This window comes from Cricetulus griseus, chromosome 3, assembly GCF_003668045.3.
Source record: "Cricetulus griseus strain 17A/GY chromosome 3, alternate assembly CriGri-PICRH-1.0, whole genome shotgun sequence".
In the NCBI taxonomy this organism is placed as follows: domain Eukaryota; kingdom Metazoa; phylum Chordata; class Mammalia; order Rodentia; family Cricetidae; genus Cricetulus; species Cricetulus griseus.
In genome coordinates, this window is record NC_048596.1 from 73,151,706 (window position 1) to 73,174,925 (window position 23,220).

General features: G+C 49.4%; 2 protein-coding genes across 4 annotated transcripts; one reads left to right on the top strand and one right to left on the bottom strand.

Moving 5' to 3' along the window:
• Window positions 1–1,995: 1,995 nt before the first annotated feature.
• Window positions 1,996–17,769, bottom strand: Rnf40 (ring finger protein 40). The gene is made up of 19 exons (XM_027404544.2): window positions 17,417–17,769; window positions 16,815–16,982; window positions 16,599–16,740; window positions 14,928–15,134; window positions 14,276–14,397; window positions 14,031–14,177; window positions 13,873–13,947; window positions 13,056–13,175; window positions 12,793–12,972; window positions 10,340–10,475; window positions 9,030–9,151; window positions 8,513–8,940; window positions 8,313–8,430; window positions 7,998–8,147; window positions 7,635–7,847; window positions 7,433–7,558; window positions 5,419–5,559; window positions 5,232–5,333; window positions 1,996–3,113 (listed from the first exon to the last, which is right to left on the bottom strand). Exons 1-19 carry the CDS (start codon window positions 17,546–17,548, stop codon window positions 2,937–2,939), a joined length of 3,006 nt encoding a protein of 1,001 aa, XP_027260345.1. The 5' UTR covers window positions 17,549–17,769; the 3' UTR covers window positions 1,996–2,936.
• A 134-nt stretch (window positions 17,770–17,903) lies between these two features.
• Ccdc189 (coiled-coil domain containing 189) lies at window positions 17,904–23,214 on the top strand. 3 transcript variants are annotated; one of them, XM_027404554.2, is made up of 9 exons: window positions 17,904–18,742; window positions 19,174–19,205; window positions 19,738–19,803; window positions 20,152–20,321; window positions 21,110–21,180; window positions 21,342–21,458; window positions 21,550–21,610; window positions 21,688–21,774; window positions 22,981–23,214. In XM_027404554.2, the coding sequence occupies exons 1-9, from the start codon at window positions 18,533–18,535 to the stop codon at window positions 23,157–23,159; spliced, it is 993 nt and encodes a 330-aa protein (XP_027260355.1). In that variant the 5' UTR covers window positions 17,904–18,532; the 3' UTR covers window positions 23,160–23,214. The 3 variants fall into 3 exon arrangements, with proteins under 3 accessions (XP_027260355.1, XP_027260356.1, XP_035298085.1); XM_027404555.2 differs by lacking the exon at window positions 19,738–19,803; XM_035442194.1 differs by lacking the exons at window positions 21,342–21,458; window positions 22,981–23,214 and having other exon boundaries at window positions 21,110–21,202; window positions 21,526–21,610; window positions 21,688–21,778.
• The last annotated feature ends 6 nt before the right edge of the window (window positions 23,215–23,220 follow it).

Here is a 23,220-nt window from a genome sequence, read left to right on the forward strand (position 1 = left end):
ATAATAGTTATGAGGCAGCAATGAAAATGATTTCATGGTGGGGCTGGAGAGATGGATCAGTGGTTAAGAGCAGTGGCTGCTCTTCCAGAGGACCCGGGTTCTATTCCCAGTACCCACATGGCAGCTTACACCTGTCTTAACTCCAGTTCCAGGGGATCTGGTATCCTTACACTAATGCACATAAAATAAAGTTAAATAAAGTATTTAAAAAAGGAAAAGAAAATGATTTCATGCTTAGAGGTCACCACAGCATGAGGAACTATATTAAAAGGGTCAGTGTTAGGAAGGTGGAGAAGCACTGGTTTAGTACATGAGGATGGAGAGAGATGCAGCCAGAACAGAGGCCAAAGCCTGAGGGAAGGTTAGTGTTGTGAGACACTGAATCACACAGTCCCTCACATGACTTAAACATGGATTCTCAGGTCTGGAGCTTGGGAAAGAACTGCAGGGGTTGGGTTTCGGTGGCTTGCATGTAGTCTTGTCCCTGAATAAATGCCTCGGAGAAAGGCTAGGTGCAAAGGGAAGTCTGGTTATGGTTGAAGGAAGAGATCATGAGGCAGGTGGTTGAATGCAGCACCAAAAGCCTGGGGTAAGCTCTGGGAGTAGTCCCCACCAAATGCCGAGGGTGTGCTTTAACTCCAGCTTGCCTGCCTTGGCCAGGGGAAGAATTCTGACTCATCTATCTCTGGGACCCTGACAAGCAAAGAAGCTTATCAGCCATTTAAGACAGATCCTGCACCCGTGTGACAGACTGATAGTTGTTTTCACTCCCCCGTTGAGGTGGGAAGACTTCTCCAGGCATTGGGACCCTGGAACCTTTAGCCCATCTCTTTGAGTGTGATATGAGGAAGTGGTATACTCTACTTTTTACTCTTAGGTGTTACTACCACTCATGAAGGTTTCACTACCCCAACCCGTACGAGGACTTGCCTCTGAGGGAATAGGTGTGCATTTACTTAAGGCGCCTAAGTGGCCATGACTTAGGAGGATCATGCTGGAGAGCGCTAGTGATGAGCTGGTGCACAGACCTCTCAGAACTAGCTCTACTAGCTCGGGTGGCTGTCTCTAGGATGCAATTCCCTGTTTCTCCCACCTTAACTATCCCAGCACTCCAGTCAGGGTGGCTTTCTTGGTGGCCCAATGTCATCCCCTGCTGAGACTCATGCTTCCGCGAGAGTCCCCATTGCTGTCAGCTCCACTCCCGAGGTCACCGGAGCACCGTAGCCCGTATTTCTGTTTCCAGTCCAACTTGGTTCAGCCACTGTGACCCCACTGAAATCAGGCGGGGTCAGAAAGCAGAGAGGGCCGGGAGTCCTCACGAAGGAAAGATGGCAGAACAGGCCGAAGAGCCCTGAGAAGGCACTGCTATTGTTAAGCCTGAGGCCACTACCATGGGTATGACTGCCGCTTCCACACCCACTCCGACCCGGCTCGGCACCGGCCATGGCGCTAGTCCCAGCGTGACTTCCATGAAAGCTCCACCGGAGGAGCCGACAGCACTCTGAATCCAGAAACAACGTTACACCTTTGGGCAAACGGTTTCCAAGGGCCCAGATAGTGGCCGGAAGAGGCTACAATGAAAAGTCATCGTGCTGAGATGTCATGGTCTGTGTTCGCAGAGTAGGGGTGGGGAAAGCCAGCCAGTAACAAACTGAAGGATTTACCCGCCTTTAGCCCACACAAGAGGGAAACCTCGAACTTCGAGCAGAACTACATCTCCCAGGATGCAACCCAAAAGCTATTATCTGAACAGCCAATGACCGCTAAGGGCGTGGCCAACCCTTAACCAAGGGCTTCTCCAGTATGAGCTGGTTGCTCCTTGAAACAGGTCTCTGCAGATAAGCTTGCCACTGCTCACTGGGACCCACGAAGTTGTTGGGTGGGCTGGAGCGGGTTCTCAAATGTACCCTGCTCCCAACCCTAGATCCACACCAACCCAGGGAAGTATTAGCCAGGTGTAGCACCTAGATTTATGTTTAGACCAAGTGGACTGGCTACTCTGCAACCTAGGGTTGGGTATTTTATTCATAACAATTAGCAGCCCATACACAACACCTCTAGAGCAGAGGCTGTGAGTCCAAAAGACCTTGTAACTATCTGCAACGCCATCTCCCAGCTCCACAGGGTCCCATCTTCACTGTTGAGGAGTCTGTTCAGGCCAGTCCTGCAGGGAGATTCTGAGTACAGGCTAGCCACAGGACAGTAGGCAAGGCTCTACCTTGGAATGACTGGAAGTGCTAGATTGTCCCTTCCCTTCTGGCAAGCTGCACCTCTACAATTAAGACCACCAGGATGAAAGCAGGGCTAGGGCCAGGTGCTCAAGGGAGCATCAGAATGTGTGAGGAAGGGAAAGAGGGCTGGGGAAGAGTGTCTGCTAAAAGAGACTGATGACCCTGAATCAACAAGATGTGGAGGCAGTGTCCGTAACTGCAGAGCTTCCCTGAATAGGGTAGACACCCAAAGCTGCACCTTCTTCAGAACAAAAGCTACACCAGGGCACAGGAAGGCTAAAGCCCGCCCAGGCCTGGAGCCAAGTAGGTGAAGAAAGGCTCCCTGGGCCCAAGACTCAATGCTTGCTCATCACTGAGTTTGTGGAGGCAGGTGGTAAGCCCTTTCCTGGTGGAAGAATTCCTCTTTAGGGGTAAGGATGGATCTGTCTCTCCAGAAGAAACAGGGTTAGGCCAGCTCTCAAGGCTGGATGTTATAAACCTGGGAGAGTGCCCTAGGCTGCAGATCTGACATTCAGGAAAAGATGGCACTCAGCTTGGTTAATTCCACCTCTCCTGCATGCACCAGTAGCCCCAAACCATCTAGGTACATAGGGCTGGGTTCATGGAGTCTGGAAAGGAAGCTGGGGCCATTGCCCCTGGGGAGTGGGGAGCTGGGGCACAGCCCCTAGGGTATATGGATGTTTCAAAGTCCCCTGAGGTTCAGGTTCAGCTGATGTACACACGGTGAAAATCATGGGCACCAAAGGCCGCGTTGCACTTGGGGCACTTCCTCTGGCGGGCCTCATAGCGGCCCCTCACACACTCGAAGCAGAAAACGTGGAAGCACTTGGTAAGCACTGCGTCCTTCTTGCGAGTGTTACAGCAGGGGCAGGTCAACCGCGCCTGGACCAAACAGAGGCATCAAGTTTAGCAATTCTGACAGTGCCGGCACGCCACGCAAAGAGCAGGAGCTCCAGGCCAAGCTCACCCAATGGCAGATGCTTCTAGTTCTGACATAACTTCTGAAGGTGGAAACCAACACATCATGAATGAGGAGACAGGCCCAGACACCAAGTTTTCTTTTCTTTCTTTCTTTTTTTTTTTTTTTTTTCGACAGGGTTTCTCTGTGGCTTTGGAGGCTGTCCTGGAACTAGCTCTTGTAGACCAGGCTGGTCTCGAACTCACAGAGATCCACCTGCCTCTGCCTCCCGAGTGCTGGGATTAAAGGTCCTACTTTAATTAAAGGCCACTACTGCCCAGCCCAAGTTTTCAAAATCAGAAAGTTAACTAAGAACAGCTCACAACTGCAGTTCCCCAGCATTTGGGAAACTGAGGCAGGAGTAGTGCTGTAACAAGACAAAACCAACCAACCAAAAATAAAAAATAAAAAGTCCCCAAACAGAAACCATACAAACAAAACTGGAAGGCAGCAGAACTGGGCTCTCCCAAAGACAGGGATCCAGCTGGAATTCTTCCATCTATTGCCCAATTTTCTTCTTTGGGCAAAATCCCCAACTGTTCACCCCTCCTCTCTTGTACCTGCTAAGTCACTGCTGAACACGGCACAATCATGAGAAACACGCTACCTCTACACTCAGTTAGGCCTACCTTGGTGTGACCCCAAGATCCTGCTGTGGACCTTCTGTTAGCCTAACATCTACCTCCCAACTGCCATTAGGAGGCCTCACCTTCGGACCCAGTCCTGCACTAGTGACCTTGGGTCCTGCATGACATGTGTCTGGCCTGTCTGGAGTCCCAGCCCACTAGGTTCAACTTTTCAGATAACTGTTTCCCAATCTCTCACGACTATGCCACCAGCACTGGAAAACCTTCCAAGGCCGTCCATGACAACTGCTACAAAGGGATACCTCATGACTTTCACCTCCTCCACCGCAGTGGCCCAGAGTTCGGGTGATCTGACTACCCTTGGTCCACTCAAGTTCACCAAGTCCTAGGGGCGTCACCCAGGAAGGAAGTTCATCTTCCTAATCTACTCCATCACCACTTTCTCCAAATCCTTAGGTGTCACTTCTGCCTGCCACTTAAATGTTGAGATTCCTAAGGGGAGAAGAATGTCCCCTGTGTGGCTTCTGACTCTGTTGTGGCTGACACTCCACGTGAAGTGTTTTCTCTAGCCCAGCCTTAGCTTCAGGGCCTCTCCAGTCTTGGAGGCATCATGTTCTCATCACCCTTGAAACCATCCCACGACCTGTTCCTAATCCATGGAAGAGTGTTATCTACCTAGTTTCACCACCTGGAACCTGAGCCTCCCTGGTGTCCCTCTTCCTTCATTCCAGCCACGTGACCCACCCCCCAAGTCCCACCTTAGCCTCTTCCATCTCTGGGTCCTTCACTTATCTAAGTGTTAATTTCTGACTCAGTGAGCACACTGCTCTAACAACTCTCCCCAGGCCCCCCTGCAGCTGATGTTGGCCCCACATCTGACCACGATTTTGAATAAAAACCTCTGATGGAGCTGAAGATGCAGCTTAGTGAAGCATGAGCTTGGTTTGTAGACGGCCCTAGGTCTAATCCCCTGCATTGAATGCTCCTCCACTTCCCCAAACCTGATAAATAAAAAGCCTCTACTCTGTGTACAGGCTACAAGCCTGCCCCACACCCTTCGGGGTCTGCTGCTCACCCATCTCTCCTCCAACATCATGGCTCTACCTGGGGCCTTTCCCGTACATAAGCTCTCACCCCATTCTCTAAGCTTTGGGTCTATCTTAGGCGACAATTCCTTCTAGGAAGCCAGTTGCTACACAACCCCTTCCCAACCTCAGGGCTGCTCTGGAGACTTCCTTTGGGCTCTTACCATGCCTCTGACATCACATTACTTATCACAGAGATGGCAGCATTACCATCAATTAACTGCTGGGGTCGGGACAAAATCCCTCCCCTGCCACATGGCACATACACAACAAATGGGTTCTGACTGCACACTTAGTGTCTTCTGCCGTCCTGCCTCATTCTCCAGCACCAAAGACGACCCAACTCTCAGTAGCCATCACCACATCCCACCTTATACTCCTTGATCTCCTCCTGCAGGATCTCATCAGCATCTGCATAAACCTCCACCTTCCTTTGCTTCTCCAGTTTGCGCCGCAGCCGGGAAATATCCTCCTAGATCAGAAGATGCCAGGCTAAGAACCTGCATGCCTGCATGCCTCCCGCACTGGTAACCCACAGGCCCTCCCCAAGCACATACCTGAGCCCTCTTGAGATTGAAACTCTCTTTCTCTCGGGCAGCCCGGCTCTCTGCCAGGCACGGCTGGATCTCTCGAAGCCGAGTCTGCACATGCTCCAACTGCACCTTCAGGTCCTCAGCCAACTGGGCTGCTTCTACAGCCTGAGGTGGGTGGGAACAGAAAGAGAGGACTGTATGCCCAAGCCTGGGGGGCCACAGTCCACGGATCCTTCTGTCAAACATCCAGAGTGACGTCTGCACTGAGGCTGACCCTGCCTTGTGGTCCACAGCCTCACATCTTCCCAACACAGCTCCTTACTGTGTAACAGTGCTCCCTCTGGCCTTTGAGCCTCCAGCAGGCTCTTCTCTCTCCTGCCATCAGCAACTCTCCCTGGGATGCAGCTCTAAAATCATGTCTCCAAGGAGCACTATTACTTTTTCACACAGCCTTAGTTTCTTTCATCAAGCTGTTTGAACCAAGTATAGTGTGGCATGTGTTTGTCGTTCCAGCAGTTTGGAGGCTGAGGCAGGAGGATCACTGAGAGCTCAATGCTAGCCTGGAATACAGTACAAACTTGTTTGAAAAAGAAAAAGAGCCTGGTGTGGTGGTGCACACCTTTAATCCCAGCACTTAGGAGGTAGAAGCAGACTCTCTGAATTCAAGGCCAGCCTGGTCTACAGAGAGAGCTCCACAACAGCCAGGACCAACTGCACAGAGAGATTCTGTCTCAGAAAACAAATGAGCAAACAAGAAAAAAGGAAAAAGAAAAAGATGTGAGTGACGGGCAGCGTGACTTATGTGTGGTGTCACTGGTGGGGAGGGAGGGCTCACCCAGTGCTGGTTAGCATAAAGCCGAGCATGTAATAGGGACATAAAAATCCTGCTTACATGAATGAATTCACCAGAAGAGAATACACCAATAGTTATGAAATCAACATTAATCCGGTCTCTTTAAATTCTCTCTTTAATAATTTAATATTTCCATTTTATGAGCATTGGTGTTTTGCCTGTATTCATGTCTGTGTGAGGGTGGTGGACCCCCTGGAACTGGAGGTACAAACAAGTGAGAGCTGCCATGTGGGTGCTGAGAATTGAACCTAGATCCTCTGGAAGAGCAGCAATCTTAACTCTGAGCCATCTCTCCAGTTAATCCTCTTTCTCAATCCACTTTCAAACAAAGTCTCTAAATATTCCAGCCCAAGCTGGCCTCAGACTTGCTAGGTAGCTGAGGATGACCTTGAACTTCTTGGCCCTCCTGCTGACCTTTCCAGTGCTGAGTTTATAGGCCAGTTTTTATACACCATCATGCCCAGTTTATACAGTGCTGGAGCCTGAACCCAGAGCCTGATGTATGCTATGGAAGTTTACTCACCGAGTTACATCATCAGTCCGTTTTTCTTTTGTTTAATATAAACACTTATACTCTCAGCACCTGGGAGCCTGAGGCAGGAGGATCAAGAATTCAAGCTGGGCTGAAGAGATGGTTCAGTAGTTAATAACACTTGAGTTCTGGCAAGGGACCTGGTTTCAGTTCCCAGCACCCATGTGGCAGCTCACAGCCATCTATAACTCCAATTCAAGGGTATCTCATGCCCTCTTCTGGTCTCTCAAGGGCACCAGGCAAGCTTGTGGTACAAAGACGAACAAGTAGGCAAAGACATTCATATGCATAAAATCAAATAAGTAAATATAAAAACTAGTGCATGTGTTTCATCTCAGTACTCAAGGCAGATCTCTGTGAGTCTGAGGCCAGAGACCAGCTCTGTCTAGTCTACATAATGAATTCCAGGACAGCAGGAGCTAAATAGAGAGATCCTATCTCAAGACACACACACAATAAAAACAATTAAAATCTATCACTGCCCACACAGTAGTTGGTGAAGTGTTCACAAGCACCTGAGTTTGATTTCCAGAACACACAATTAAAAAAAAAAAAAAAAAAAAAAAAGAAGCAGAACCAAGCTTCACCCTGATCACCTATCAGGACTGCCAAGCAGAGCCACGGGGAATACATGCTCAAAAGCCCAGTCTTACCTTCCTCTTGTTAAGCTCCAGGGCCTGGCTGCGCAGGGTCAACTCCTTCTCCACACCCCCAAGGCTGCCCTGCAGAGCCCGCTCCTTTTCCTCAAGCTTCTGCACTGTCAGCAGCTGGGCATCCACCTGCGGATGGGAGGCCTCAGTACTGGGTGCAACCTCTCCAGCTTCATCCACAAGTGTCACACCATAGCTGCCATACCTGAGACTTGAGGCCAAGAACCTGCTCGCCCAACTCATCCTTCTCCTCTCGGAGCAGCTTGTGAATCTGGTTGGCCTTGATCCGCTCTGACATGAGTTTAAAGTTGGCGTCATCCTTTTCCCGCAACTGCTGCAGCAGCCGCCCATTTTGCTCCTGCATGTCTTCAAAAGCCTGGCCTGTCACATCCATCTCTGACAGCAGTGCCTCTTCCTCCTGCAAGGGGGAAGGAAGGAAAGATAGAAAGTGGCAGATTAACAAGATGGCTGCTGGGAACTCCCAAGAAAATAGTATGTACCCAGACCATCAAAATGTCACACACTAAAGGCACTTAACCAGCAACCACAAGCAAGAAGGGAATCTCACCTGCTTAGTGGCACCCAATTTGCGTTGCAGGTGTTCTATCTGCTCCTCTGCCTGCCGGATTCGTCTCAGGGCATCCTCATCTGCAATCTTCTTGCTTTCTCTTCGATCTCTTTCCTCCAGTTCTCGGATGCGGCCCCGAAGCTCATCCACCTGCATTCATGGGAGGGAAGCTCTCAAACATTGGTCCGTCCGCACAGCGACACCACTACTAGCTTGCTTTGCATAGTGACAGAATTCAAAAAGCAGCAAACTTGCTGACCCCAAGGCTCTGAAGTCCCTGGGCGAGACTGTGCATGCCCCGCCCCTGGCCCTTACCTCAGCCTTGGCCTTCCGTTCAGCTGCCATCAGCTGCACCTTATCCCGCTGTTCCTTGGGTGCAGACTTGTACATGTCCAGCAGCAGCTTCATCTCCTTCTGACTCTCCTGGGCCTTCCTAGAGAAGGGTACAGAAGGGGATCTTAGTAAGAAGAACTGAAAGCTACTTGACAGGGGAGGAGACAGCAATAGGGCCTCACTTGAGCTCTGCTCGAAGACCCTTGAGCAGTTCTGACTCTTTCCTCTTTGCTTCCTCAACCTTGGCCTTTTCTCGATCAGCCCTTGAGAGAGCTGAGGCTACAGGTGGGGGCCCCAGGACAGGCCCTTCCCGTTCCCGAAGTTCTCGCTTGGGTCTGGCCTCAGGTTCTCGGCCTCGAGAGGGCAAGCCCTGGTTTCCAGGGGTTAGGGCCAGGGCATCATCTTCAGAGGAGACCAGCTCCTCCTTCTTTACTGAAGAAGCAGCAGGGGTGGCTCCAGGCACTGCAGCTATCTCCTTTTTGCTGTCAGGAGTACCTCCAGGGCCTGGCCCACCATCTTCTTTCCCTGGGGCTAGGGCATTGAGGCCAGAGTCATCTGGGTGGCTCAGGCTGGGGATGCAGTGGGAAGAGCCACTGGCCTGGGCCCGGAGCTGTACAGACAGAGAAAAATAGGAATGAGGTGAGCCACTGCCCACTAAGATCTAGCGAAGGCTTTCCCCAGGCAGCTCCCTCTCCTTACTTTGCCAATCTCAGCCTGTACTTCTCGAAGTTTCCGCTTATATCGCTGGGCATCCCCTTTTAGCTGGTGATTATGATTCTGGAGACTGCTAATCAGATGGCGCATCTCACGGTTGATAGGCCCTGAGAAAAAGTCAGAAAGTGGGTATGTAGGACGATCTCCTCCTAACTCTCCAACTCCCCAGAAGGGAAAGAAGCCAAGCAGAGCCCATACTCCCATTGTACAGAAAGGGAAATTCTGCCACTCACGTGGCAGCTCACAGTTCCAGGTGATCTGGTGCCTTCTGGCCTCTGTGAGCACCAGGCACACATGCAATGAGGTGCACAGACACATGCACGAAAGCGAAATACTTATACACATAAGCATTAGGCTTTAATCCTGTTATGTGTGTTTTACTTACATGTATGTCTGTGCACAATGTATGTGTACTGTAGTGCCCCCAGAGGCCAGAAAAGGACTTCGGACTGCTGAGAATTGTGGGTATTGGGATAAAATCTGAGTCCTCTGGAAGGGCAGTCAGTGTTCTTCCCCACCCCAACCTTCCCTGACTTCAACTCCCAGAGACAGGGTTTCTCTGTGTAGCCCTGGCTACCTTGGAACTCAGTCTGTAGACCAGGTAGGCCTCAAACTCAGATATCTGCCTCCCAAAAGCTGGGATTAAAGCTGTGCGCCACTACCGCCTGGCTGTAGTCAATGTTCTTTAACTACTGAGATATCTTTTCAGCTGCGGAAGGGATGGGGGTGGGGAGGAACAATACCTTTTTTTAAAAGATTCATTTTTATTTCATGTGTTTTGCCTATACACCCTACCTGGCCTGGAACTTACTTTGTAGACCAGGTTGGCCTTAAACTCAGAGACATCCACTGCCTCTGCCATCTGAGCGCTGGGATTAAAGGCTGTACAAGCATCTTGATGTGTCCCTGCTTCACCTCTACAGGAATCTTCCATGGTTTTTCTTTTATTGTCGTCTATCACCCTAGAGTTTACTAGAGTCACTCCACAACAGCAGAGATTCTTCATTTATTGGCAGAACCCCAAAACCTAGCATTGAGTGTGGCTCACAGGGAGTACTCAATAAATCTTTGTGAGACAAATCTCTCAGAGGTTAGACCAGCTCACAGTCTGGTGACACCTGCTCAACTTCCCATCCCAGCTGCTATGACACTGGGAGTGACACAGGTAGTGAGTGTAGTGCCTGTTTTCTGTGGCCAATGGAGACTCGGAGAAAAGCTCCTCATTAAATCTAGATAAGCAGCCGCAAGGTTCCAGCACCCTTCTAGGCTTATCTCTACCCAATCCCACCACGTACCAGCCTGCTCGTTGGCCGCAAGGTTCTGTTCAAACTCAATGCGCAGCATCTCATACTCCTTTCGTACCTGGGCCAGGGTATCCTCCAACTGGATCACTTCTGTGCGCAGTTTCTTCTGCAGCCCCAATTCATCACTCTGTGGGTCGAGGCATTTAAAGACACAACCGTATGAGAATCCTACCCCCATACTAATGAAAAGACCTAATTTTTGCTTACAAAGAAATAAAGCTGGCAGACGGAGGTGGCACATGCCTTTAATCCCAAAACTTGGGAGGCACAAGCTGAATTCAAGGCCAACCTGGTCTACAAGGTGAGTTCCAGGACAGCCAGAGATACACAGAGAAACCTTGTCTCAAAAAGAAAAAAGAAAGAAATAAAGCTAGCACTGGTCACTTAATCTTCTATCTCTCCAGAAAAAAAGGACTCCAGTAATCGAACGTAAGATAGATAAATACACCAAGCATCATGGTGTATGCCTTTAATCCCAGCACTCAGGAAGCAAGGGCTTGTGGATGACTTACACTGGAGGCCAACCTGGTCTATATAGTGAGTCCCAGGCTACCCAAGCCTACATTCTGACACCTTGATAGAGAGATGGCTCAGCAGTTAAGAACACTGGTTGCTCTTCCAAAGGACCTGTGTTTGATTTCCAACCCATATAACTGCTCACAACCCTCTGTATCTCTAGTCCCAGGGGATGCAACACCCTCTTCTGGTCTCTGTAGGCACTAGGCAAACTGTGCTGCACATGCATATATACAAGCAAAACACTTATTTATTTATTTGTTTATTTATTTTTGGGTTTTTTGAGACAGGGTTTCTCTGTGTAGCTTTGGAGCCTATCCTGGCACTCGATCTGTAGACCAGGCTGGCCTCGAACTCACAGAGATCTGCCTGCCTCTGCCTCCTGAGTGCTGGGATTAAAGGCGTGTGCTACCAACGCCCTCAAGCAAAACACTTATATCTAAAAATAAAATTTAAAAAGGAGGCAGCAGCACTGGGGAGATCACTCAGTTGTTAAGAGCACTGGCTGCTCTTACAGAGGACCCAGGCTCAATTCCCAGGACCCACATGGTGATTTAACCGTCTGTAACTCCAGTTCCAGGGGATCTCATGCTCTTTTTGGGCCTCAGGGGCACACAAGTGGTACACAGATGAACAAACAGGCAAATACCCACATGCATGAAAACTTTAAATAATACATACATACATATATAACATCATTAGTTTTTTTTTTTTTGGTTTAGTCTTTTTATTGTTTTTTAAATAAGAACTAATACATGTAGAACTAATACAAGTCCTAAAATATTTGGCACTAATATTTCTTTTTGGAAATCCAGCTCAGTTTCTTTTAATGTTAATATGATTAAAAATTAACAGGAATAAACTAAAATTTATTTCCATTGCCATATAAAGTTGCTGTTTTGCTACCTGGAAAATGCGCAGTAGAAACTGGCCTCTGAAGGCTTTCCTTGTGTTTTCAATGCTTCTCTTAGAGAAAATATTAAAATTGGCTGGAAACAAATAATTGTAAAATGCCATTACCAGGAAATGCCTGAGTCATTCTTAACTCTGTGACTTCTGGAGGGAGAGGTGCTGAAGGGGTTTAGAAGGAGCTCTTTCTATGGGTGTGGTCTGCATCCAATTAATACCCAAGCAGAAAACGGTTTCCAGCACGGACACTGCTCTAATGCACACTACTTGCTACCAGAACAACCAGCTGCGTTTTTTTTTTTTTTTTGGGGGGGAGGGGTGGTGGTTCAAGACAGGGTTTCTCTGTGTAGCTTCGTAAACCAGGATGGCCTTGAACTCAGAGATCCACCTGCCTCTACCTCCCCAGTGCTGGGATTAAAGGCGTGCGCCACCACTGCCTGACCACCAGCTCCTTTCTATAGTCATTAAACCAGTTTGTATCTTAATGGGCTTGTTTTCTACTCTGGTACTTTACATCTGATTATTAAAGAAACAGTAACTCAGCTGGATGGTGGTGCATGCCTTTAAATCTGGCATGGTGGAGGGAGGGCAGGGCAGGTGGATCTCTGTGAGTTCAAGGCCAGCCTGGTCTATAGAGCGAGTTCCAGGCTATTCAGGGCTACACAGAGAAACTCTGTATTGAAAAAAATAAAATAAAAAAATAAAAAGAAGAAGAAAAAGTAACTCTTTGGCAGCAATGGATCAAGTCCCATTTCATCTCACCGTGCTTGTGATTTTAGTGTTCTCTTAGCCCAGGTCTTACAGATAAACCATTTATGGTGGTTATAATGATACTTTTAAAATAATAGAGTTAATGATTAAAATTGGAAGAAAAACACATCCCAGTCTTACCTCTGGCCACGGAAGAATCTATGCCCAAAGGACTCTTAGCAGGTACACAAGGACCCATGGAAGCTCAGGAATGTCAACTCTAAAGGTCTAGTTTTCACCCCCAGCCCCAACTCATTCCAAGACCATACCTCCATATGCTCAATGTGTCTCAAGTGGGAGTTCTTGGAGGCCAGCAGCAGCCCCCGGGCCTCATCTAGTTGGGTCTTCACTTGCAAAGACTCATTGTAGAGCAGTGAAAACTGGGCCTGTAGCATGCGGTATTCCCCGGTCTCACGAACTACCTCCTCAGGAAGGCTCCGCAGGGCCACCTGGGTGAAGATGTCCAAAAGGGTCTTATTAGCACCAGGATCTGAGGCTTAGTGGAGGCCCTTTCAGCTCAACCAGAGCCTACCTTGAGACGCTCGTTGGTCCGAACAGCCCCCTGAAGCTCAGCCTGAAGCTTCTCTAGTTCTGCCATGCGGCTATTGGCCAATTCCTGGTTTTCTTCCAGCTCTGCATTCAACATCTCAAACTAAGGAGTGGAAGGGGCTGTGGTAGGCAAGACCAGGATGGGCAGTGTGCTCCCCTAAGAGTCCTCCATCCAGTCCTCCCAAGCTCCCCCTGCAAGAGCACTGACAGAAAACTCCAAACCAAGGGTTTTCCTTTGGCTCTCAGGAAATGGGAGAAAAATCAGTCCTGCATGGGAATATCTTCCTTGTACTTTTTCTTTATTCTACTAATTACCAACTTATGTAGTGCTTATTACTTGTATGTCCTCCGAATAGAACCTAACTTCCATAGAAGCTTTATTGGAACAGTTGGGAGTTTATTGACAATTTGATTTGAAGCTGTATGGTGGTTCAAAGCCTATAATCTCAGCACTTGGGACACAAAAGTAGAAGAATCAGTCACCCTCAGCTACACAGCAAGTTTAAGGCCAACTTGGCCTATGTCATGAGACCCTGCCTCAAAACAAAGAAAACATAAAAGGATTGCAAAAACAGACTCAAGTACAACATTAAGGAGAGAGAGAGGTGCTCAAGATAAAGTCAACTAAAGCTCCGGTTTTCATTCATCCTCATTAATCTGCCTAGTTCCTGGCACTTAAGTTCTGGAATTATTTAGTAAGTATATAAATGAATGAAAGGAGAAGGCGCAACACTGTCAGCTACAGACTCAGATACAGATGGTTGCCCTGCAATGAAGGACCCGAGGGAACTGCTGCTCACCTTCTGCATGCTAAGTGTGATCTGGCCTCCCTGGAAGCCCGAGGAACTGCCAGACACATAGTAGCCAGAGTTGAGCTGCAGAGAAAACAGACACAATGGATGTGAAGGGCAGAAGGTAGGGCCCCAGGTACTCAACTGGGCTCCATCCACTCCTGTACCTGCTCCAAGGCCTCTGCCAAGTGCTTATTGAGCTTCTGTTCTCGCTTGCGAAGCTTCTCAATGTCCCACTGTAGGTCCTCCACTGTCGTCTCCATCTCCAGGACCTTGGTCTCTGTTGATGTCACTTTATCTTGGAGCTCAGAGTACTGCAGGCAATGGAAAGTGGCTTGGCTTCCTAAGATCCTTAGATGGCAAACCCAAACCCTGCTCCAGTTCTAACTGCATCCAAGAATCTGATTCCCACCTCCAGTGAGATGCGGTGGTGCTTCTCTTGTAGCTGAGTGGCCAAGTCCTGTAGTCGACGGTTCTCTCTGCCCAGCTCCCGGGTGCGTACCCGTGCTACCTCCCCAGGGGCCTCACTGTCCCCTAGGAATGCAGAGCCCAGATGAGAGTCAAGCCCTGGGTAACCAAGCAAGCATTAACTAATCCTGAAGTTTACATGCTGAGTGTGTGAACTAGCTGTCTCACCAATTGCTTATGACAAACCCAGGAGATGAAGCTAGCTCAGACAAGGAACCATTTATCCAAACAGCTGATACTAGGTAGGGAGAACTAAGGATGGGAGAAAGAAGGCTGTTGCCACAAAAAGCCTGGGTACTTGCCTCTCAGTTTAGTGGGACAATAGCTGCCTCTAAGGTTTGCACAGTGTCCCAGAGAGCCCTCTCACTGCAGGGGTGTGACCCTACCAGGACCAACAGTTCCTCCAGCCAGCCATCCCTCTGGAGTCCCATTTCAGAAATCAAAGCTGAGATCTCATCTTGAACTAAGTTGTTCCAACAAGAATGAGGCTGACTATTCACTGGGAACTCTGACATCCAAGAATTACTGAGATTGGGAGGGGGACTCCTAAGGATGCAGGTGGGGATGGACTTCTCTAGAGGGTCTAGAGAACTAACCTCGGCTGTATACTCGCTGACAGAGTTCTTCCACCTGACGCTGTAGGCGGTCCGAGGCCTCCACCACCCGAGACACAGCAGCCTTGGAGAATTCCATCCGTCCCTGCAGCTGCAGCTCCACTTCCTCACTGCTGCTGGCACCCAGTGCCACCACAAAAGCCAATGCTGGCTCACTGAGAGGGGTTCGAAACTGCATTGGCAGGGGTTCTGGAAGGGACAGATAACCCCCATAGGAATAAAGGCAGCAATGACCATCAAACTGTACCAAGTTCCACAATGAGTGCTTTAATCTCAATGGCTAACCTAATTAATACAACCTGGAGAGTACTCTTGTCCCTTCTTGACAGGGAGACTCCTAAAATTTAAATAAGTAATTTTCTTTTCTGAATGGGGTCTTATTATATAGCCCTGGCCTCACCCAAACACACTGAGATCCAGCTGCCTTGGGGGCCCCAGTGCTGAGATAAAAGACTTGCACTACCATGCCTGACAACAGTTTTATTTCCTCCTTTTTTTTTCCTTCACGCTGTAGACCAGGCTGGCCTCGAACTCAGAGATCCACCTGCCTCTAACTCCTGAGTGCTGGGATTAAAGGCGTGCACCGCCGCCGCCGCCGCCGCCGCCACCACCACCACCACCACCTGGCAAGTTAATTTTCTTAAGGATCAGCGACATCACATCTTCAGAAGGCTCCTCTGCCCTCTCAATCTAAAGTAGAACCCAGCCTCCTGCCGTATTTGTTCCTTTATAACAATGCCAATTACTTTTTACTTACTATGGTTTATAGTTTCCTTTATGGCAACAATATATTTCTTCTTGCTTACCTCTGATCCCTCTATGTCTAGCATAATTCCAAAATTGAGTACTCATTTTGTTTTCTTTTTTACTTTTATATCTGTGATGTGTTTAAGAATGCCAAAGATGGGCTAGAGAGATGGCTCAGAGGTTAAGAGCACTGGCTGTTTTTCCAGAGGTCCTGAGTTCAATTCTCAGCAACCACATGGTGGCTCACAACCATCTGTAATGAGATCTGGTGCCTTTTCTGGTGTGCAAGCATACATACAGGCAGAACACTATATACATAATAAATAAATAAATCTTAAAAAAAAAAAAAGAATGCCAAAGACTAGTATCCAGTTTGGTTTTGTTTTTTAATAACAGAGGCCTGGTTTTGGTGGCGCTCGCCTTTAATCCCAGCACTCAGGAGGCAGAGGCAGGAGGATCTCTGAGTTTGAGGCCAGCCTGTCTAAAGATCGAATTCCAGGACAGCCAGGGTGACATAGACCCTCCCTCGAAAAAAAAGCATAAATAAATAAATAATAAATAAATGAAACAATAGAAATCCACCTGCTTCTACTTCCAGAATGCTGGGATTATGAAAACTCAGTTTGATTCCAAAATTTTGTTCTTGCTCACCATTTAATTGTGTTTTTTAAATTGCCTTTGAGACAGTCTCTCTGTGTAGCTGTGTAGCCATGGCTGGCCTTGAACTCCAGAAGAGAGCCACCAGCTTCTGCCTCCTAAGTGCTGGGATTAAAGGTGTGCACCACTACATCGGGTATGAAATCAACTTTTAAACAGCTGTGTGGGAGGGTGCATTTCAGCAGCCCAACACCAAAGCCACCTCAAGACTTTTTTCAGAAATTAAGGTCCCCAGGGCTCTTGTCCTACCCCTCAGATCTGAGGTCCCTGGGTCTGTCCGAGGGATCCCATCACGAGTGAGCCCCTCCTGGCACCCAGGTGCCTCAGTTCCCGAGGACAGCTCCCTCTGGCGCTCATGACATCGGAGAAGGGCTTCCACAGTCTCATCCAGCTAAAAGAAGAAAGAACCAAAGAGGTTATGAAAGCCTCGGTGCCTTCCCAGCAGGGCGATCTTCGGGCATTCACCTGGGCCCAGTAGCGGTTGACGATGAGGAGCGTGGCGTCGTCGGTGGCCTGCCTCTTTTCCAGTTTCTCAATTCTCTCCCGCAGCTCGTCCTCACAAGCTTGCCGCTGCTCCAGCCGCTCGGCCAGCTTCTTGTTCTTGAACTGCAGTACCTTGGAATCCATCTCCTCCTACCAGGGGGGAAGAGGCAGAGAAGTGTCAGGCAGGGACTGGAACCATCCCAGGGACAGGGGAGGACAACTAGATTGAAAGCGGAGAGGCATACTAAGGATAGCAACCAGTGAAATTTAAAAAGACTCAGACACAGACAGAGAAAATATCTTGGTCGTGAGAGCTTCATATTCTGTTTCTACTTCTTTTCTAACTAAAGTTTTTGACTGATCGCACGACTTACGAGAAGAAATTTATGTGTGAGTAGAAGGAGAGAAGGACTCCACAAAGTTGTCCTCTGATCACACGCGCGCCGTGGCACGCCCACGGCACGCCCACCGCACCCACCCCACCCGACTCGCACCCCCGTTTTGCGTATATACACACGTGCACACACGAGATTCTGAGCGCTTTGGGCTGAGGTCAAGCAGGAGTTTAGCAAAAGCCCACCCACCGTGGAAGAGATGCCCCCGAGACGAATGGGCTCTATCAGAGTGGTCGTGGTCTTCTCCTCGCGGTTCAGCTTCTTCTCTGGGGGTCCTGAGCCCCCGTCGCCGGCGGCGCGCTTGTTGCTGAGGCCAGACATAGCGGCGGTGGCTGCTGGGCAGCTCGGGGCTCTCCCGGGCCGGCGGGCGGCGAGCGGGCGGGCGGGCGGGCGGAGGCGGCACTTCCGTCACCTGCAGAAAACCGAGGGCAGACTACGGACGCGTCCGGGGCTCCGCAGCCCCGAGCGTCCCAGGGGACACACCTGCCGGACCCCGCCCCCGCTGGCCCAGGGTCCGCACCCACGGTAGGGTCAGCCGAGCGCCACCATCTTGGACTTCACCGGACGTCACCGGCCGCCAGACGCACAGCGCAGGCGTCAGAGCAGCTCCGGATGTGGCGAAACTTATTTCCTGTTTCTATTGGTGGCTCTAGGTTCCGCCTCTTGAGTCCTTGAGTTTTTTTCGCGATCGACTGTGTATCTCTCAGTGATTGGCCAGTAGGCCGTTCCCATAGTTACTGAGCCCGCAGTTGCACTTTGCAGTATAGGAATACAGAGGCCGATCTGCTGTTGGAGCCTTTCCTGCTGCTATTCAGGAAACCCGGTTCACGATCGCCTGCAACTTCAGACTCAGGTGGTACGTGCTCTCTTCTGGCCTCCGTGGACTCCCGCGAACGTGCTTGCGCGCGCGCGCGTACACACACGCACACACACACACACACACACACACACACACACACACACACACACACACACACACACACACACACACACACACAGAGTTTCTTTTTAATTAAATCTTTAAAAAGAGGGACCCCCAATAAGCAACTTTGAAGAGGCACGTGCAACTTGTTACGCATGCGCTCTAACTTCTCAATGATTGGCGAGTGCTTGTACTTTCTACTTTGCTTAACAACGGTCACCGGGGAGACTGGACTGGGAAGACGCCCCCTGCGGATTGGCTGCCACCGGCTTCACCGCTTGTGAGAACCACTAGAAGGGGCAGGTCCGGGCATTGCGGTGACAGAGCTGGGCGTCCCAGAGCCTGGGCGAGAGAGCACTTGACTGTGCCTCAGAAGAGCGAAGATGATCAGCCCCAAATCCAGCCAGGTCCTGGGAGTTAAGATGCAGTCGGAATTTGAACAGCTTCCCCAACTGGAGCAGGATCTTGAGAGTTGTGCCAGGTCGGAAGGTGGATCGGTAATAAGGACAGAAACAGACGTGCAGACCGAGTCCACCGCCGAGGCCTCCACCTCTGTGGGAGTGGCTGAAGATCCTGGAGCCAACTTGTTCCCGGTGAGAGCCGGACAGAGCTGTCCACTAATGAATATTTATAAAAGATTTCCCCGCAAGGCACTGACAGTCATTACTTTTGCTAGCATCCGAGGCATTTCTGGAGTTGCCATGTTAATAGGCTAGTAAAACCCGGCCTCGCCCCCTTTATTTTTTTTGCGGGGGGGTTCGAGACAGGGTTTCTGTGTGGCTTTGGAGGCTGTCCTGGAACTAGCTCTTGTAGACCAGGCTGGTCTCGAACTCACAGAGATCCTTCTGCCTCTGCCTCTCAAGTGCTGGGATTAAAGGCGTGTGCCACCAACGCCAGGCTCGATCCCTTTATTATACATAAAATTATAGCATTCTGAGACCCGCTAGACATTCACGACGGACCAGGGACTAGGCTCTACATATTGTAATAGCTCTTCTTGCCGTGATCTGTTTTCTCTCCACAGCCACCGCTACCCCAGCCCCGGATCTGTATGTGGTGAGTGTGGAGAGCCCTGGGGAAAAATTACACTTCTCATTTGTATTATTCCTTTAAGGTCTCCCCAACAGTCTTGTCCAGCAGCCAGGGCACCCCAATTTTACAGATGAAGAGACTGAGCTGAGAGATGCTCAAGGTGACCAAGTCACCAGTGTTCCAGGCTCAGTCCAAAGTGGCAGTGTGAGAAAACAGACAAGTACCAAGCATGTAAGCATGATGGAACACTGTGCAGATTGATGCCAAGGCCCTGGGGGACTTCACCATGGTCACACACAACAAGACAAGAACTCAAGGTTTCTAATCATTGGATTTATAAATAAAATGTCTCCTAAGGGTCTAGATCAAGAGTCTAGATCCTAGACCATGAATTTCCTCATTTATAGTGGGAGGCCCAAAAAATGACTTTCCAAAGGGTGCTTAGTAAGTTAGACTAGCCTCAACTCCTGATTCCCAATCCAATGCCCTAGAAGTCACAGTCCCATCAAGGAAGTTATATGAGCTATCAACGATTTGTCTCATCTTTTCCTGACAGGAAATACCTGGACATCCATTCTATGCACAGACTGGAGAAGGCAGTCACTGTGGAAGAGATGAGAGAGTATGGTCTGAGTTGGGACAGACAGAGTTCTCGGGAGGGGAGCCATGAGGGATGGCAGGCTAAAGCATAGATTGTCAGGTGATGGAGATGAGAGGAGGCTTGTGGTTAAGAGCATTGGCTGCTCTTCCAAAGGACCCAAGTTTGGTTCCCAGCTCCCACATGGTCTGTAACTCCAGTTCCCAAGGACCCAACACCCTCTTCTAGCCTCCCTGGGCACCAGAGAAACACGTGGTAGACAAACACACATGCAGGCAAAATACCCACACCGGTATAATAAAAATAAATCCTAAGGTGAGGGTGAGGGGGGGGAGCTCCTGTTGTCACTCATTCCTTCCTCTCCCTCCCAAGGGTTCTGGCTGAGCTCTTGGAACTTGGCTGTCCTGAGCAGAGCCTACGGGATGCCATTATCTTGGACCTCTTTTCCCATGCACTCATCTTCTGCCGCCAGCAGGGCTTTTCACTAGAGCAGACATCAGCAGCTTGTGCCTTGCTCCAAGATCTTCACAAGGCCTGTGTTGGTGAGAGGGAGGCTGCCACCAAAAGCTTTGAGCCCCAGGAGAGGAGGCTGGGCTAGGACAAGTGACTGTGGGAAGCAGAAATAGGGAGACTACAATCTGGGATTTTTGTTCCACCATTAACTAGTATTATTGTACCACATTTTATCACCTTTGAGATGTTTCTTTATCAAAAAAGGAAACACATGTAATGATGTTATGGGAAATATATAAATAGGGGGCTGGGGATGTAGCCCAGTTAGAGTGCTTCCCTAGCATGTGCAAAACCCTGAGCTCAGTTCCAGCACTGTATGAATCAGTGGGGTGGCACACACCTATAATCTTAGCACTTAGGAAGTAGAGGCAGGAGAATCAGAAGTTCAAGGTCATCCTCAATTACAAGGCCATCCTGGGCAAAAGCAGACTCTGTCTCACAAACAAAGTAGCTTCCTGGTGTCAAGTATGGGGGGCTCAAGCCTGAAAACCCAGTGCTCAGGAGGCTGAGGCAGGAGCAATGCCATTAGTATGAAGCCAACTTGAGTTACACATTGAGTTTCAGACTAGCCTAAACTACTAAATGAAACACTGTCCCAGAAATAAAACCAAACCAGAGGGAAGGACCTTGCCTGTCTTGTTCAGTGCCTAGAAACGTATATAATGAGAACTTAGTATTTGTTGAGTGAATTGACAGAACAAGCCAGGCCTTACTCCTAGATCTGTCCACTTCTGAATTCCATGCTCTACAAGGAGTGGGGTCAAAGGATGAGAGGAGAGTAGGAGGGACCTGACTGCTTCACCTTGTCTTCTTCCAGCTACCCCTTTGGGCAATGTGGAGGAATGCTACCGCTACTTTACCAGCGTTCTCTTTTGCCATGGAGTCAGGGTAAGATCTAGCCCAAATTCCTGTTCTCTCCCACTACTCTCCTCCTCTTCCTCTGAAGGCCCCCTGGGGTCTGCCTGCTTCTAGATACCATGCTTTTGGAGGAAGAGCTAGGTAGACTTCTGGAGGCTGCCAGGGCACTTAACTTATAATTGCCATCACAGCGGCCCCCTTTTAGCATCGATCTCTTTAAAGAGGAACAGCTGCTGGCATTGGCAGACTATGTGATCAACACCTACTTCCGCCACTTCAAGCTCTACAAATACGTCTTCACACCCCAGGTACTGTGTACAGGAAGTGAATGGCCACCTGTCTCCCCTTCTCTTATGGGCAGTGCTATTCTCTCAGCCTCCTCTTCCCGTGTCTCCCCAGGTTCGGCTGGACCTATCTTTGACTTACATAGGGCTACAGCCACCCAAGCCCTGGCCAGAAGGTAAGATGGGTACAGATGGGACAGGCTAGGACTGGGCAGTGCAGGGACTAAGGCCTCTTCCTGCTTCTGGCATGCAGAGAAAGAAGGCGAGGTGTTGGCAGAACAAGCAGCTACTCCACAGGAGGAAGAACCAGAAACTGTGACCCAGCCAGAGCAACAGCCAAGTGAGTACTCTGAGGGGTTAAGGTGCCCTGGGACTCTGTGCTAAGGTCAAATTTGGGTTTGGGTCTATTTGAATCTTCATTCCCCTACCCCCACAATTTGGTTTTGTAATACTGGGGAATGAAATTACAGCCATTTGCATAAGCATTTACCACTAAACTGTATATTCTCAGCCCACCCCCTTTGTTTGAGACAGTGTCTATTTAGTCCTGCCTGTTCTGGAACTTGCTATGTAGACTATGCTGGACTCAAACTCCTAGAGATCCTCCTGCCTCTGCCTCTTCACTGCTGAGCCATCTCTCCAGTTTTGTTTTATTAGAGAGACACAGAATGAGAATGTGTGTGTGGCAGATCAGAGGACTTTGGGAGTCCGTTCTCATTCCATCTTTATGTGGGTTCCTCGGATTGAACTCAGGTTGTCAGGTTTGCATAGCAAGCTCTTTACCGCTGAACCATCCCTCCTGCCCTTGTTTTAATTTTATTTTTTATTTTTTGAAACAAGGTCTTGCTGTGCAGCCCAGGCTGGCTTTGAACTCAAGATCCCCCTGTCTAACCTCCTGAGTGATGGGGTTGTACAGGTGCTCCACCATACCAAGCTCATGACTTAAGTTTTAGTTCTGCTGTCCCCTAAAATTTCTTTTGAGATTTATTTTTTATTTTATGTGTTTTAGAATTTTGCTTACCTGTATATCTGTGTACTACACGTGTGTAGTACTCGAGGTCAGAAGAGGTCTGAATGCCCTTGGAACTGGAGTTACAGATGGTTATGAGCTGCCATGTGGGTGCTGACAGATTCTCTGGAAGAGCAGTCAGCCCCTTTAACCACTGTACCATTTCTCCAGCCCCATGTCCCCTCTCTAAGTAATTCCTTATGCAAAAGTCCAGATTATAGTGTAACTGCTGGGGTGTTGCTATGGGGGTGGTTGACAATACCAAGTACAGATCTGGTAAGCTAGGTCCCAGGATGCCCGGTTTTAAACGTGCTGTGCATATTAACTCCATCCTACAGTCAAGGAAGTGTTCCCATCCATGTTTGTCATGAAGAAGCCGATGGACAGGCTGCCCAATGTCAGACTAAAGTACAGTAAGAATCTGTACTTTGCCCATTCTGCCCAGCCGTCTGTCTCAGAAACATGGCTGAACTGAAGCAACACTTTGCATAGCTCATCCCCAGATAACACCTCTCCTACCCTCCTCTCTCCCTGTAGGTGAGGTGTGCATCCTCCAAACCTATATCAAGACCCAGCTGAGCAAGGAGCTGAGGCAGCTCCAGCAGCTGGTGGAGGAGCGGCTCAAGGAGAGCGAGGAAAGGCTGAGCAGCAAACTGGCGGCCTTGGAGCGGCCCTATCAGCCACCTCCCAGCAAAGGCAAGACCAAGACCAAGTGATCCCCAGCATCTTCTCCAATAAAGACCTGGGCCAGAGCATCCCACCCCCCACCTTCATGAG

Excerpts from the sequence above, each read along its gene's own strand:
- Ccdc189 (XM_027404554.2), top strand. The coding sequence starts at position 18,533 with ATGATCAGCCCCAAATCCAGCCAGGTCCTGGGAGTTAAGATGCAGTCG. Across the intron at positions 19,206-19,737 it reads CAGCCCCGGATCTGTATGTG|GAAATACCTGGACATCCATT; the intron begins GTGAGTGTGGAG and ends TTTTCCTGACAG. Across the intron at positions 21,181-21,341 it reads TCTTTTGCCATGGAGTCAGG|CGGCCCCCTTTTAGCATCGA; the intron begins GTAAGATCTAGC and ends TTGCCATCACAG.
- Rnf40 (XM_027404544.2), bottom strand. The coding sequence starts at position 17,548 with ATGTCTGGCCTCAGCAACAAGCGCGCCGCCGGCGACGGGGGCTCAGGA. Across the intron at positions 14,398-14,927 it reads TCAGCGAGTATACAGCCGAG|GGGACAGTGAGGCCCCTGGG; the intron begins GTTAGTTCTCTA and ends CTGCATTCCTAG. Across the intron at positions 10,476-12,792 it reads GACACATTGAGCATATGGAG|AGTGATGAATTGGGGCTGCA; the intron begins GTATGGTCTTGG and ends CTCGACCCACAG.